The following is a 16,520-nucleotide window of genomic DNA, read 5'->3' as shown; positions in this document are numbered from 1 at the left end:
CCTTTGGCTTTTAATTTTAGTTTTTCAATCCTGTCTTTGAAGAAAAGTTCTTAATTTTAATGTAATTGAATTTATCACTGTTTTTCTGCTTTATCTTTTACTCCTTTGTAGTCTGTGACACAGTGGTTAGTATGATCTTTTAAAGGCACAAATCAGAATTTATCATTCCCCAGCTTAAAAGCCTCAATTGCTTTTCATTGCTCTTAGAATGAAATCTGATTTTACCAAAGTCTAAAAGAACCAGAAGGATCTGCACCCTGCCTGCCTCTCTGACCTTGTTTCTTACTACTTGTCCTATTCATTTTATTTCAGCCACACTGACCTTCTTTCTGCCACTGTTCTTTGTCTGGAATAGTCTCCCTCGAGATATTTGCATGTCTGGCTTGTCAACATTTGAGTCTCAGCAAAAGTATGTCCTCTTAGATTGGCCTTCTCTGATCACTACATCTAAATAGCTCCCTGCCCTCCAAATGCTGTCTCTCCTTTACCCTCTTTAATTTGTCACTCTTTCGTAATCCTATATTTTCTTAGAAATTTGTTTATTCTGTCCCCCCATTAAAATATCTTCATGAGAAGAAGGATTTTACCACGTTTGTTCATTTTCTATCTCCTGTGCCTTGAACTGTCTCTAGCAATAACATAGACACTCAATAATAAATAAACTATGAATGAAGGCTGTCCCAAGACTGTTTTTAAAAAGTAATCTAACTCTATCTGGATCATTCTTTTGAATATTTGTCAGAAAGGGAAAGACACATGGCTCTTCCCAAGGTGTTGATCTCTAATCGTGTCACTTTTCTCTTCTTTGAAAATTTCATACCTTCCTTTACCTCCCCAAACCTCTCTTTCCCAACACTATTCTTTATCCCTTCATGCTCGTTAAATGACCTTGTATCATAGTTCAGAGGAAATAGAAGCTATCAGATGAGAATTATCTCAAATTTCTACCACCAGTTCTATAAACCACCTTCCTTCTTCATCCATCTTCTCTTTCCCTCCTCTAACTACAGAAGTAATTCCCTCTGATCAAAGGAAGGTCTCTCTGTCTGTGATCTGGATTCCATTTACTTCCGCTTTCCATTGATATTTACACATACTGAATTTTCTCCTATTAGACAAGTAAAGGTGTCTCTGGGTCCTTTCTCTTTCCTGCTATGCCCTTTCACTCTCATCTCCCATTTGTTCCTTGGTCCACTTCACTGTACAGCTCTTACTAGTGTCAAAATTGAACTTTATAAATCATACAGACAGAAAATCAATAAGGAAATATTGGTCTTAAATGACACATTAGACCAGATGGACTTACTAGATATATGCAGAGCGTTCTATCCCAAAACAGCAGAATACACATCTTTTCAAGTCGGTCGGAACATTTTCCAGGATAGAGCATATGTTAGGCCACAAAACAAGTCTCAGTAAATTGAAGAAGATTGAAATCATATTAAACATCTTTTCTGAGCACCATGGTATGAGACTAGAAATCAACTACAAGAAGAAAACTGGAAATAACAAAACATGGAGTCTAAACAACATGCTGCTTAACAACCAGTGTGTCATTGAAGAAATCAAAGAGCAAGTAAATGATACATGTCTACCTAAGGAAGTAAGAAAAATCTCAGATAAACAGTCTAATCTTACAACTAAAGGAACTAGAAAAGGAAGAACGAACAAAACCCAAAGTTAGTAGAAGGAAGGAAATCGTAAAGATCAGAGCAGAAATAAATAGAAACTGAAAAAATACCATAGAAAAGATCAATGAAACTAAGAGCTGGTTCTTTGAAAAGGTAATTGATAAACCTTTAGCCAGACTCATCTAGAAAAAAAAAGAGGCCCCAAATACGTAAAATCAGAAATGAAAGAGAAGTTATGTCTGACACCTCAGAAATGCAAATATCATGATATTACTATGAACAATTAGATGCCAGCAAATTATACAACCTAAAAGAAATAGATAAATTCCTAGAAACATACAGTCTTCTAAGACTGAATCAGGAAGAAATAGAACATCTGAACAGACTGATTACTAATAATAAATTGCCTCAGTAGTCAAAAATCTCCCAAGAAACAGAAGTCTAGGACCAGATGGTTCCACAGGTGAATTCTGCCAAACATTTAAAGAATTAATACCTGTCCTTCTCAAACTATTTCAAAAAATTGAAGAGGGAGGAATGCTTCCAAACTCATTCTATGAGGCCAACATTACCCTGATACCAAAACCAGACAAAGACACTACAAAAAGAGAAAATTATAGGCCAATATCCCTGATGAATGTAGATGCAAAAATCCTCAGCAAAATATTAGCAGACTAAAATCAACAATACATTAAAAGGATCATACACCATGATTAAGTGGGATTTTTCCTAGGCATGCAAGGATGGTCAGTATGCACACGTTAGTCATTGTGATATGCCACATAAACAAAGCAAAGAATAAAAATTGTATGATTATCTCAATAGATGCAGAAATAGCTTTTGACAAAATTCGACATCCATTTATGATAAAAATTCTCAACAACGTGGGTATAGAGAGAACCTACCTCAACATAGTAAAGGCTGTATGTGACAAACCCACAGCTAATATCATATTCGATGGTGTAAAGCTGAAAGCATTTCTTCTAAGATCAGAAACAAGACAAGGATGCCCACTCTCACTACTTTTATTATATTGGAAGTCCTAACACAGCAATTAGTAGGAAAAATAAAAGCCAGCCTGATTGGAAAGGAATAAGTAAAACTGTCACTGTTTACTGATGACATGATACTTTATACTAAATATATATATATACTTTTTATTTTATATATATTGTTTATATATATATACACACACACACTAAAAACTCCACCAAAAATTATTAGGATAAATGAATTCAGTGAAGTTTCAGGATACAAAATTAATATACAGAAATCTGTTGGGTTTCTATACACTAATAACGATCTATCAGAAAGAGAAATTAAGAAAACCCTCCCAGGACAATTGCATCAAAAACAATAAAATACATAGGAATAAATTTAACCAAGGAGAAGAAAGACCTATACTCTGAAAGCTATAAGACATGGATGAAAGAAACCGAAGACAAATAAATGGAAAGATGTATGTGCTCACGAATTAATACTGTTAAAATGTCCGTACTACCCAAAGCAATCTACAGATTCAATGCAACCCCTATGAAAATACCATTGGTATTTTTCACAAAACTAGAACAAATAATCCTAAAATTTGTATAGAACCACAAAAGACCCAAAATAGCCAAGCAATCTTGAGAGAGAAGAAAGCTGGAGGTATCACATTTCCAGATGTCAAACTGTACTACAAAGCTATAATAATCAAAACATTATGATACTGGCACAAAAACAAATGCAGAGATAATGTAACAGAATAGAAAGCCCAGAAATAAACCCACAAATATATCGTCAATTAATCTACAACAAAGGAGGCAAGAATATTCAGTGGGGAAAAGACAGCTGTTTCAATAAATGATATTCGGAAGACTGGACAGCTCTAGGCAAAAGAATGAAACTGGACTACTTTCTTTCGGTATGTGTAAAAATACACTCAAAATGGATTAAAGACTTAAACGTAAGACCTGAAACCATAAAACTTCTAGAAGAAAACTTAGGCAGTAAACTGTTTGACATCAGTCTTAATAATTTTTTGGATCTGTCTCCTCAGGCAAGGGCAACAAAAGCAAAGATAAACAAATGAGACTACGTCACACTAAAAAGCTTTTACACAGCAAAGGAAACCATCAGCAAAATGAAAAGGCAATCTACCAAATGGGAGAATATACTTGCAAATGATATATCTGATAAAGGGTTAATGTCCAAAATGTATAAAGAGCTCATACAACTCAATATCAAAAAAATAATTCAATAAAAAAATGAGAGGAACTGAATAGACATTTTTCCAAAGACATTTACAGATGCCCAACAGACATGTAAAAAGATGCTCAACATCACTAATCCTAAGGGAAATGCAAATCAAAACCATCAAAAGACAATAAATGTCAAGTGTTAGTGAGGATGTGGAGAAAAGGGAGCCCTCGCGCACTTTTGGTGGGAATGTATACTGTTGCAGCTACTATGGAGAACAGTATGGAAGCTTCTAAAAACATTAAAAACTAACATATGACCCAGCAGTTTGACTTCTGGGTATTACCTGAAGAAAACAAAAACACTAATTTGAAAAGAAATATGCACCCTTATGTTCATTGCAGCATTATTTGCAATAGCCGAGATGTGGAAGCAGCCTAAGTGTCCATCGGTGGATATATTGGTAAAGAAGATGTGGCATATATTTATTCAGTGGAATATTAGCCGTAAAAAAGAATGAAATCTTGTCATTTGTAGCAACATGGATGGATATAGAGGGTGTTATTCCAAGTGAAATATGTCAGACAGAGAAAGATAAATATCATCTGATTTCACTTATATGTGGAATCTAAAAAACAAAACAAATGAACAAACAAAACAGAAACAGACTCATAGACACAGAGAACAGGCTGGTCATTGCCAGTGGTGAAGCTGGTGGTAGGTTGGGCAAAATAGGTGAAGGGGATTAAGAAGTACAAACTTTCAGTTATAAAGTAAATAAACCATGGGGGTATAATATACAATGTAGGGAATATAGTCAATAATATTATAATGACTTTGGTGACAGATTGTTGGTAGAATCATTGTAGTGATTATTTCGTAATGTGTGTAAATGTCAAATCACTACGTGTACACCTGAAACTAACATAATGTTCTATGTTAACTAAAATTCAATAAAAAAATTTGAACTTTATGTTATTCAATTCCAAAGATATTTTTCATATACTTTAATGTGTCATCATCTGCTTTTCCATAACCTTCATCTTTTTTGTTTTGGTGATACAAACTTTATTTAGCACTTCATGAAGTGAACAGTCTTCTTTCAGAGAACTGCTGCCCGTTCCCTTCATCTTGAAACAAGCTCTTCCCTTGCTTCCTTTGACACGTTCTTAAGATTTTATTTGTCTCCCTGGCTGCTCCTTTTAAATGTCTATTTTCAATTTAAAATTTGATTGTCTTCTGGAAGTTTTCTATTTATCTTCTAATTATTTTTTACTTGTCTCTACCAAATGAGACTTGTTAAAAAAAGTTGAGCCTAACAACAAAAAATCAAACAACCCAGTCAAAAGATGGGCCGAGGACATGAACAGACATTTCTCCAAAGAAGATATACGGATGGCCAATAGACATGAAAAGATGCTCATCATCACTCATCATCAGGGAAATGGAAATCAAAACTACACTAAGATATCACCTTACACCTGTCAGAATGGCAAAAATAACCAAAACAAAAAGTGACAAATGTTGGAGAGTTTGTGGAGAAAAAGGAACCCTCATACACTGTTGGAGGGAATGCAAACTGGTGCAGCCACTATGGAAAACAGTACGGAGATTATTCAAAAAATTAAAAATAGAAATACCTTATGAACCAGCCATCCCACTACTGGGTATCTATCCAAAGAGCTTGAAGTCAGCAATTCCAAAGGTCCCATGCACCCCTATGTTCATCACAGCATTATTTACAATAGCCAAGATGTGGAAGCAACCTAAGTGCCCATCAACTGATGGTTCGATAAAGAAGATATGGTATATATATGTATACACACACACACACACACACGTATGTATATGTATACACACACACACACACACACACACGCGCACGCGCGCAATGGAATACTACTCAGCCATAAAGACGGATAAAATCGTCCCATTCACAACAACATGGATGGACCTTGAGGGTATTATGTGAAGTGAAATAAGCCAGATAGAGAAAGACGAACTCTGTATGACTCCACTGATAGGTGGAAGTTAAACATATAGACAAAGAGAACTGATTGGTGGTTACCAGGGGAAAGGGGGGGTGAGGGGAGTGCACAAAGGGTGAAGTGGTGCACCTACAACATGACTAACAATAATGTGCAACTGAAATTTCACAAGGTTGTAAACTATCATAATCTTAATAAAAAGTTAAAATACCACACAAAAAATATTTAGAAATAAACTTGATATCCTATAATATGAAATATGTCACCAAAAGCCATTGGAAGTCATAACTATACATATAACATATTTTAAATATTTTAACAATCTGTCTTTTATACTCATGCTTTAGTACATTTTTTACTAAATAAAGATTTGCTTGTCTTAGATATCCCCATAGGAATTGTATGTGGAGGTCTAACTGTCCTAACAACTTTGATAATGTGCTAAAAAGATTGGAAATGTGTTTTGAATTTATTGTTTATTTGATATCAAATAATAAAATAGTGAAATTGTCTGCAAAAGTTACCCCCCCAAAAAAAGTTGAGCCTAACCTTGTCAGGTAAATTAGTTACATACCTTTGTTCTCTCTAGGAAAAGAAAGATCAGAGGTTATCATGATGGATAGATTATGAGGGTTCAACCTCTTCAGCCGTGTCCCCTGGAGTAAAGGCTTGCTCCCTTCATACACAGTGTTTGTACTGTTCTTCTTCATTCCTGGAACATTATCTTCCCACACTCTGGCTAACTCTGACTCATCCATCTATCTTAGAAAAAAGTCATTTTCTAAGAAAGCTTCCCTCTCCTCCTGCCCTCCCTCTGCCAACTCTCCCCACATCTACCTGTAGTTTACATACTCCTGATGCTCAGTTGTAATTGTTTGTGTCATTCTCTTTCTGATTATGGTCTTATCCTTCACAGAGTACAGTGCCTTAGGAAATAATATCTTAATTCCAAGACACTGTCAATTATATGATCCAGAGTCATGTTTTTCAAAGGGGAAAAATATTTACATCCTGAAGGTTCTGTCATTTCATTGCTGACCATAGTGTGATCTTTTTAAAGAAGCCCCAATGTGGAGCTGCACATCACTCAAACGAAACACTTTTTTATCTGTGGTTAAGTTTGCATAAAAATGCAGCATTTACTTTTTTGCTTGATAGCTGGCAAGTCTCTTACAGTTCTTATGTTTTTTAGAATCTTAAAAGTCTATTATTAATATTCTGAAATATTAATGTGATAAAACCTTAACTTCTTGGAAAAATGATACTTCCTCTTGCATTAAATTTTTTACCATCTTGGACTTTTTTCACTTTTTATATCTCACATTTATAATCACGTTTATGCCATTGTGTTATGAGTTATATAGTGAAGAAGATGTTTTCACAATTTGTTATAGTGTCTAATACATATTAGTTGCTCAATAAACAAATTTTGAACAAATGCCTTTGAACTTCTTAAATTAAGGATGTAATCTGAGAGAAAAAGAATGAAAATAAGAATAATTCTGCTCAATCAGAAATAAATACTGAATGAAAAATGATAATTATTTACAAGTCTGGTATAAAAGAAAATCTAGGAGTCATGGGGAGATAACAGAATTAAGTTAGCTTTGGCTGCAGATAAGTTCTCACATAGCTTCTTTTTGTTTTTCTCTTCTCATTTCAGTTGACTTTTATTGGCACACAGCTATGCGTATCTTTAGGCTTTTTATATCTGTGGTATAGCATACTTTGCAGAAAAACAAGTTTTTAGCCTATCGCATTTGTTTTATCAGGTTTTTAAAAACGTTCCACATTCAGATAATTTTTTTTAATCTTTTGATACCTGGGAATGGCTTTATACAGTTCTGTTTTAAAGGCATTACGCTTAACAAAAGAAAGATTATAAGAAGCTGTAATTTAGAGTCTTTGGGCAAACTACAAGTTATCATGATTCATTTTAATTTACATGTAAACATGTAAAGGAGGTGTCACAGAAATATAAAAAATATCAAGTCAATTATTTAATAGCATTATTGCTTTTTATTATTGATGATTCTGCCTGAAACTATATGGTTGCTAGAAGAACTTTTTATTTTTAATTTTTTTAGGAATATTTTGAAAAGAAAAGGTTAAAATCAAAAATGAAATTACGGGGAGTTTTATCCCCTGTCAAAAATTCTGCTGTCAGTTTAGACCTCCTTAACCTGTATATGGTAAATCAGATATCTTGCCAGAAGAAAAGACCTGGTAAGTCAGCCTCTCCAGTAACATTTTGTTTTGAGTCTGATGTGATCATAATGTTTAGTTTTCCAATAATTTTGTAATTTTAGAACTCAAAGGATGTGGAAAGTAATTTTAAAACTTGATTGCCCTCTTAAATTAGAAGCTTTGTTAGTCTCTGCTTAAAATGTTTTATTGTTTAATCCATTTATTTTTTTTTAGGTGGTGTGTTATATAAAATTAATTTTATAAGGTATGGTTAAACTTATAGCGTTGTTTCAATTATTATGTTATTTTGTCTAGGCAGATAGTTACCAAAGTTTGGCTAAAGAGCAGGGAATAAATATCTTTACTGTCTTATCCTATTTGGAGAATTTGTTTGAAAGGAAGAGCTGAACAAGTTTTTGCCTCAATGATTAGTTTCCTATCTCATAACTTGAATTCCTTAGACATTCTTGGGATGTTAACTATAGTAGTCTAATACTTCAAAATAAAGTTCATTTTGGCCTGCACTTTGATTCTTCAAGTAAATAAAAAGTTTAATCAGAGTAATTTTTTCTCTCTCAAGGAAACTTGTGTCTGATATTTAATTTTTAAAACAAGTGCTAAAATCAGAGCTTAAGAACTGAGTTCATAAAAAGGGATTGAAATTGATCACAGTATTGTTAGTGTCTCCTCTTTTCCTTTCTGTGCTATTTTTGTTTCTCCACAGATGACAGTTGTCACAAGTAAATGTAGTCACACTTTAGTAGAAGTAAATACATTATTAATAAACTTTAGGAATAAAAGTTTCTGTTGTAAATATATTTGCTATATTTAGTTCTTTTTCTTCATTTGTGTAATAGTGTTATCAGCTGTTGTCACCATGTCTTACATTAGATCCTCGGATCTTATTCATCATTTTGCTGAAAGTTAGTACCCTTTTCCCAACCTTTCCCTATCCCCCAGTCGCCAGATCCTGGCAACCACTTTTCTATTCTCTGTTTCTATGAGTTTGACTTTTTTTTTTTTTTTAGATTCCACATGTAAGTGATACCATGCAGTATTTGTCTTTCTCAGTCTGGCTTATTTCACTTAGCATAATGCCTTCTAGCTCCGTCCATGTTGTCACACATGGCAGGATTTCATTCTTTCTCATGGCTCAGGAATATTCCATTGTATATATACACACACACATATACACACCACACCATCTTTATCCATTCATCCATTGATGGACGCTGAGGTTGTTTCCATATTTTGGCTCTGTGAATTATGCTGCTGTGAACTTGGGAGTGCAGATATCTCTTTGAGATCTTGTTTTCATTTTATTTGGATATATACCCAGAAGTGAGATTGCTGAATCATATGATAGTTCTATTTTTAATTTTTTGAGGAACCTCTATATTGTTCTCCATAGAGCTTGCCCCAATTTACATTCCCACCAACCATGCACAAGGGTTCCCTTTTGTCCACATCCTTGCAAACACTTCTTACCTCTTGTCTTTTTTTTTTTTTTACTTTTTGTGAGGAAGATTGGCCCTCAGCTAATATCTGTTGCCAATCTTCTTCTTTTTCTTTCTTTCTCTCCCCAAAGCCCCAGTACATAGTTGTATATCCTAGTTGCAGGTCATTCTAGTTTTTCTATGTTGGATGCTGCCACAGCATGGCTAGATGAGCAGTATATAGCTCTGTGCACAGGGTCTGGACTGGCGGACCCTGGGCCACTGAACTGGAGCACACAAACAACTATTCGGCCACGTGGTCAGCCCCCTCTCTTGTCTTTTCGATGATAGTCATTCTAACAGGTGTGAGGTGATGTCTCATTGTGGTTTTGAATGCATTCCCCTGAGGATTAGTGATGTTGAACACCTTTTCATGTACCTGTTGCTCAGTTGTATGTCGTCTTTGGAAAAATGTCTGTTCAGAGGGTCCTCTGCTCATTTTTTAATCGATTCTTGTTTTTTGATATTGAGTTGTATGAGCTCTTTATGTATTTTGAATATTAATCCCTTATCAGACAATATGATTTGCAGGTATTTTCTCCCATTCTTTAGATTGCATTTTCATTTTGTTGGTGGTTTCCTTTGCTATACAGAAGCTTTTTGGTTTGATGTAGGACCAGTTGTTTATTTTTGCTTTTATTCCTTTTACTTTTGGTGTCAAATCCAGAAAATCATCATGAAGACTGATGTCACGGAGCTTATTCCTTATGTTTTCTTCTAGGAGTTTTATGGTTTCAGGTCTTGTATTTAAGTCTTTAATCCATTTTGAGTTGACTTTTGTGTATGGTGTAAGATAGGGTTCCAGTTTAATTCTTTTACATGTGGCTGTCCAGTGATGTATTTAACTTTATATATTTCCTTTCTCCCTCACTCTGTTTTCATTCATACATTGAACATATGTTTTTTGAGTACTTACCCTAAGTATTGTATTGGATTCTGGATGTAGAACAGAAAATAACAGGGGCAGGACATGCTGCTGTAGGGGAGGAAGAGAATTCCTCTATCTCTTGTAGGTTCTTCTGGCTGGGCTATGAATTAAATTGACATGAGACAGAATAAAAGGAGAAAATCAAACAAAGCTTTGTAACATGTATCATGGGAAAAATCCAGGAAAACTGGTTAACTCCCAGACTGGCTAAGGTTGTCATCTTAAATACCGTCTTTGGCTAAAGACAAAGGAGCATGTTGGGGGTGGGAGGGAGTCAGTTATGGGAGATTACCAGAAAAGGACAGTAAACAAGAGAAAGGTTATTATGCGGATTTAAGTCCTTGCCTTCTGCCTTGATAGGAGTTTCTGGACATAAGGACATCCCCCCTCTTCCTGGTACAGAGAGGGAGTTACCTTTACAAATGGAGATTTCCCTTACAAATGTAAATGTGTTTTACAGAGGGTAGCTTCTACTTTTCAGAGCTTCTCGCCTGTCTGCAGTTTCTTAAAAGTAATCAGCCCCAAATAATCCTCATGCCAAAGAGACACATTTTGGGGTGGCCAATTCTGATCCCCCACACTACCAAAAAATAAGGCACCTTGGCATATTGAATATTTTGAGCTGAGGAATTTGAGGAAGCAGCATGTGCAGGAAGGATTTTCATGTGAGAGGTGCCCTCGCTATACCCCAAGAAAAGGAACGTTGTTATCTCCAACGCAGAGGGAACACCGAGAGGACTCTAATGAACAGACCTTGCTGTTTCCCTCAGTTTACTACACTTAGCTGATACCCCTTTTTGTCCTGTCCCATTTCCCCAGGACTTTCCGCTCTTCATCAAACCTAGCTTAAAAATGCTCAGGTTTAACCACTTTGGGTCTTCATTTCCTTACAAAGTTTTCCACATAAAACTTATATTAAATAAATTTGTATGCTTTTTCTCTTGTTAATCTGTCTTTTGTTACAGGCCCCCAGCTGATAATTTAGAAGGGTAGAGAGAAAAGATTTTTCCTCCTCTACCAAAGCAAGATTTTATTAGTTAGGACTCATGACTGCAAATTACAGAAACTTGAAAAATATATATTTACTTACTTAATGTTGTGGACTGAATGTTTGTGTGCCCCCAAAATTCATATGTTGATGTGATATTAGGAGGTTGGGCCTTTAGGAGGTGATTGGGTCAGGAGAGTGGACCCTGATGAATGGAATTAGTGCCCTTGTAAAAGAGACCCCAGAGAGTTCTCTCACCTCTACCACTGTGTGAGGACACAGGGAGAAGACAGCTGTCTGTGAACCAGGAAGCGAGCCCTCACCAGACAGCGAATCTGCCAGCACTTTGATCTTGGACTGCCCAGCCTCCAAACTGAGAAATAAATTTCTATTTTGTATAGTTCACCCAGTCTATGGTAGTCCGTTACAGCAGCCTGAACGGACTAAGACACTTAACTGAAAGGAAGGGTAGTGGTGCCTCTGGGCCTCAGAGACTGCTTGAGTCAGGAAATTGAATACTACCAAGATTCTTTTTCACTTCAGATACTAGTTTTATTCTCTCAGACTGTCTTCATCAATGAAGCTTAAAATGTGACATTAAAAAACTAACATTGACAACTAGAAGCTATGTACCAGGGGGCTTTGGGGAGAAAAAGGAAAAATAAAATCCAAAAAAACCCCACTATGAACTGACATTGCTCATCTCTCCAATTTCACCACCAGGGAAATACTGAGAGCTGCTTCTCTGATTCTGAATTTTTTAATTCCGCTGGAAGGAGGTTGCCTTGCTCTGCTGGTGTCAGGTCTCAGCGCTGGAACAATTACTTATAACCAGAGGGGTGTAATACCATTATTGAGTGGCAGGTGGTTGCCACTAAACCAATTATTTTTTCCAGGGAAGCAGGGTTATATAAGAAGATAGAAGCTCTCCACTGCAACTCTGTAGTTTGTGCATGTGTAAAAAGCATTTCCTGGAAAAGGATCATAACTAAAAGTACTAAGCGGTCAAAATAGTTATATCGTCTATAAGGAGAGACAAGGCTGCTGCATCTAAAGTTTAAAAATCTAGTGAGGGAGATAGAGTTAATCAAGTACAGTAAACTATGGTAGGTGCTATAATAGAGAACATATGTAGTGCTATGGGAAAGTGTAATATAGCAACTGATACAGTCTAGGGGTTAGGGGAGTTTTGAAGGAATCAAAAAATAAAGCAAAATTTCGGGGCTGGCCCCGTGGCCGAGTGGTTAAGTTCGCGCGCTCCGCTGCAGGCAGCCCAGTGTTTCGTTAGTTCGAATCCTGGGCGCGGACATGACACTGCTCATCAGACCACGCTGAGGCAGCGTCCCACATGCCACAACTAGAAGAACCCACAATGAAGAATACACAACTATGTACTGGGGGGCTTTGGGGAGAAAAAGGAAAAAATAAAATCTTTAAAAAAAAATAAATAAATAAATAAAGCAAAATTTGTAGGGCCCCTTTCATGAGGAGAATGTAAGATGATGAAGAAAAAGATGATTTGAATTATCTGTGATAGTTGCTAGTACTGTAATGTCTTCTATCATGTATAGAATATAGGTGGTTTTAGTAAATATCTAAGATGTACATTTACTTAATGACCATGGTATATCAACCAGTGCTTTTAAAAGATTTTATTATTCATTCTTAATTTTTAATTGCAACTTTTTCATTATAGAAACTGTGAGAAAACCGATCATGTGAATATGAATAGAGACATAAAAATGCCCCTGAGAAAACATGATTTAGAACTTCCAATGTCGCCTCATCTTGTCCCGTCTAACCTCTGCATTGATGATATGGAAAACAAGTAGGTTTTAGCTAGGTTGCATATTATTAGGTATTTGAAAGAGTCATTATCAACTCTGTTTTATTCATTGGAAAATGTATAAAGGGATTATCCTAGCTCCAGTTTTTGTTTGTTTGACTGTTAGCAGTATTATTAAACTATTAAGACCTTAGTCAATGAACTAATATCCATGCTAAGTGTTCTTTGGATGCATAGTTTGACTTTCCTTATCATAAAAATCTCTCTCTAGTAATAATGTAATTTTTATAAAACACAGTAATATTATAACCCTGGAATGATTTGCTTAAGAGTTCCATATGTTTTCATATTTGTATAGAACAGTATGAATTTTAAATATTTATAAAAGATAATCAATTTTATTGCCACCTATGTGTTTAACTGTTACATTTTCTTTTCATTAGTTTACACTATCAAAGACAAGGCAGCAAGGAAGAACTTGGCCCAGTTAAGGTGAGAGTTAAACAAAAATTTTTTTAAGTTATTTTAACAATTGTGACATGCCACTGTTACCCAACCAGGTTCATTTTTGCCCGCCGCCCAGAAAGCCAAACACTGAGATGACGAGATAGCAGCAGAGAGAGGGTTTACTCACAAGGTAGCCATGTGAGGAAGCGAGCTCATGAGCCTGAAATTTGCTTCCCCGAAAACAGAGACTCAGGGATACATATGGGCCGGGGTCAACGTGGTCTGACATGTGGAGAGAGGTGATTGGAGGTGAGGAGAGGTGAGGTAATGATGATCTGCACAAGCGTAGTCAGACTTGATGCCTCTTCATAGGACCCACGTTCACAAAATGGCGACATCAGCATGATCTGAGGGGAGAGTTTTTAGCCCCTTCAAGTTAAAAGGTCGCCTGTCGGACATCTCCGTGGGCCCAGTTGATGAGTTGGTGGTCTCAACTGGCCTGAAGTGGACAAGGAGTTCTAATTCCTGAAAAACAGCTCACACACGCATTACCATGGTGATCCAGGCACCAGGAAGATGTTACCTATAGGAGCCTAGCGGGAGTCAGCATATTGCCTAAACAGCACAATTAACAATGAGTGGGTTAAGCAGCTAAAAGCTATAATCAGTAATTGCAAAAGGGAAAAAAACTTTAGTTCCTAGCTACTTAATCATCAGTGGCTCACTTTCTGCCAGTTTCACCATCAAGTGATATAAATTTTTTGAGAATCAGAGAAAATTAGTTATCCTTTAAAAAAATTTTTAGTCTTTAAAATTGTTCTTTTAGAAGTTTTTAATGTAAGAAACCTATACCTTAAGAATATTTTAACGATTGCTTATGAGAAACCCTTTGGAGTTCTGGTAATGTAGACTAGGCCTTTGTGTGCAAAGCATTTGATTCTGCCTGTCACTGAAGAGCTGCAAAGGATAATTCATTTGGGGAGTTCTCCTTTGGGTTCATGTGATCATTGAGCGATTCATGTTTTCAAACGTGGTGACCCGACTGTTTTATTTTATATCAAATTGTGATTTTCAATATTCATGTTGATCCCAAGATTATTTTTCTTTCAAAGTATATTTCAAATAATTATTTTTTAGCAAATAAGACTTTAATCAATTAGAAAACACATAGATTGTGATTAAAGCTTGAACTGTGAAAGTCCAATGCCATATTATTAATTATTCTTTCCTTTGAATAGCCAAAGTTAAGCTACGTCAGAAAGATAATGGCAGTGATACTAAAATCTCTTGGAAATCTTTCACCTGAATTGTAGATAAATGAAACTTAGATTTCCTGTCATTAGGAGATGACATGCAGGTATGGAGCTTGAGGGTAGAGGGGACCATCGGTGAGAAAGGCAGATGGAAAGGAGCTCAAGTATAATCTTAGTTGATAACCTCTCTTGTCTTAGTAAGGACTGTCAGTTACTGATGACTTGCCTTTACTTGGGACTTTTTCTCTAACTCGTGACCTTTTTCACTTTTATTTTAACTTTCCTCGTCTCTAGTTTATATATTTTGGCAAATCACATGATTGTATCTTCTTTCCTATAGTCCTCACAAGTCATGGACTCATATACAATGTTCGAACCTCAATTGAGCAGAATAGAAAACTGCAGCTTCACACCACCATCTTTGTCAGCAGAATTAGCTTCTAACAGAGATATTACAAGACAAAATTTTATTCCCAGAATAGTGCCTAGTCCTCAGAAAGTTGCATATGAAAAAAAAGCAGAATGAACAGGTACCTTTCTTTTTTTAAATACAAGTCTTTATTGAGTTAGATAGGTTACAATCTTGTGAAATTTCATTTGTACATTATTGTTTGTCAGTTGTGTTGTAGGTGCACCCCTTCACCCTTTGTGCCCAACCCCCACCCCATCTTTCCCCTGGTAGCCACTAATCTGTTGTCTTTGTCTACATTTTTAAATTCCTCATATGAGAGGAGTCATACAGAAATTGTCCTCCTCTATCTGGCTTATTTCACTTAACATAATTCCCTCAAGGTCCATCCATGTTGTTGCAAATGGGACGATTTTGTTCTTTTCTATGGCTGAGTAGTATTCCATTGTATATATATACCACATCTTCTTTATCCAGTCATCTGTTGATGGGCACTTAGGTTGCTTCCACATCTTGGCTATTGTAAATAATGCTGCAGTGGACACTGGGGTGCATGGGACTTTTGGAATTGCTGACTTCAAGCTCTTTGGATAGATACCCAGTAGTGGGATGGCTGAGTCATAAGGTGTTTCTATTTTTAATTTTTTGAGGAATATCCGTACTGTTTTCCATAGTGGCTGCACCAGTTTGCATTTCCACCAGCAGTGTATGAGGGTTCCTTTTTCTCCACAACCTCTCCAACATTTGTTACTATTTGTTTTAGTTATTTGTGTCATTCTAATGGGTGTAAGGTGATAGCTTAGTGTAGTTTTGATTTGCATTTCCCTGATGATCAGCGATGAGGAACTTCTTTTCATGTGTCTATTTGGCCATCCGTATTTCTTCTTTGGAGAAATGTCTGTTCATGTCTCCCGCCCATTTTTTGATCGGGTTGTTTGATTTTTTTTGTTGTTGAGTTGTGTGAGTTCTTTATATATTATGGATATTAAGCCTTTGTCAGATATATGACTTGCCAATATTTTTTCCCAGTTAGTGGGTTGGTTGTTTGTGAACAGGTCCCTTTCAATCACTAGTTCTTAGCATTTTATATTTTTGTGATATGCTCTTTTTTTCTTTTTATGGATTGAAAAAATATTAGTTGTGGGTTGCTATAGATATAGCCAAATTAGGAGAGAAATTAAGTATGATAATTCTTCTTAGGTCAAAAACTTAATTCTCTGGGCTGTAGA

The 16,520-nt window shown here is 35.9% G+C and overlaps 1 protein-coding gene across 1 annotated transcript in view; it reads left to right on the top strand.

Moving 5' to 3' along the window:
• Nucleotides 1-16,520, top strand: part of LOC100146900 (regulator of DNA class I crossover intermediates 1) — an 87,597-nt gene that overhangs the window by 18,165 nt on the left and 52,912 nt on the right. The window contains 6 exon segments of the mRNA XM_070259472.1: nucleotides 7,885-8,023; nucleotides 13,093-13,107; nucleotides 13,110-13,224; nucleotides 13,626-13,674; nucleotides 15,223-15,393; nucleotides 15,395-15,412. Of these exon segments, the coding sequence (XP_070115573.1) occupies nucleotides 7,885-8,023; nucleotides 13,093-13,107; nucleotides 13,110-13,224; nucleotides 13,626-13,674; nucleotides 15,223-15,393; nucleotides 15,395-15,412 (507 nt within the window).

This window comes from Equus caballus, unplaced genomic scaffold (assembly GCF_041296265.1).
Source record: "Equus caballus isolate H_3958 breed thoroughbred unplaced genomic scaffold, TB-T2T haplotype2-0000437, whole genome shotgun sequence".
Classification (NCBI taxonomy): domain Eukaryota; kingdom Metazoa; phylum Chordata; class Mammalia; order Perissodactyla; family Equidae; genus Equus; species Equus caballus.
The sequence above is the reverse complement of the archived record's forward strand: the minus strand, read 5'-3'. Positions and strand labels throughout refer to the sequence as shown.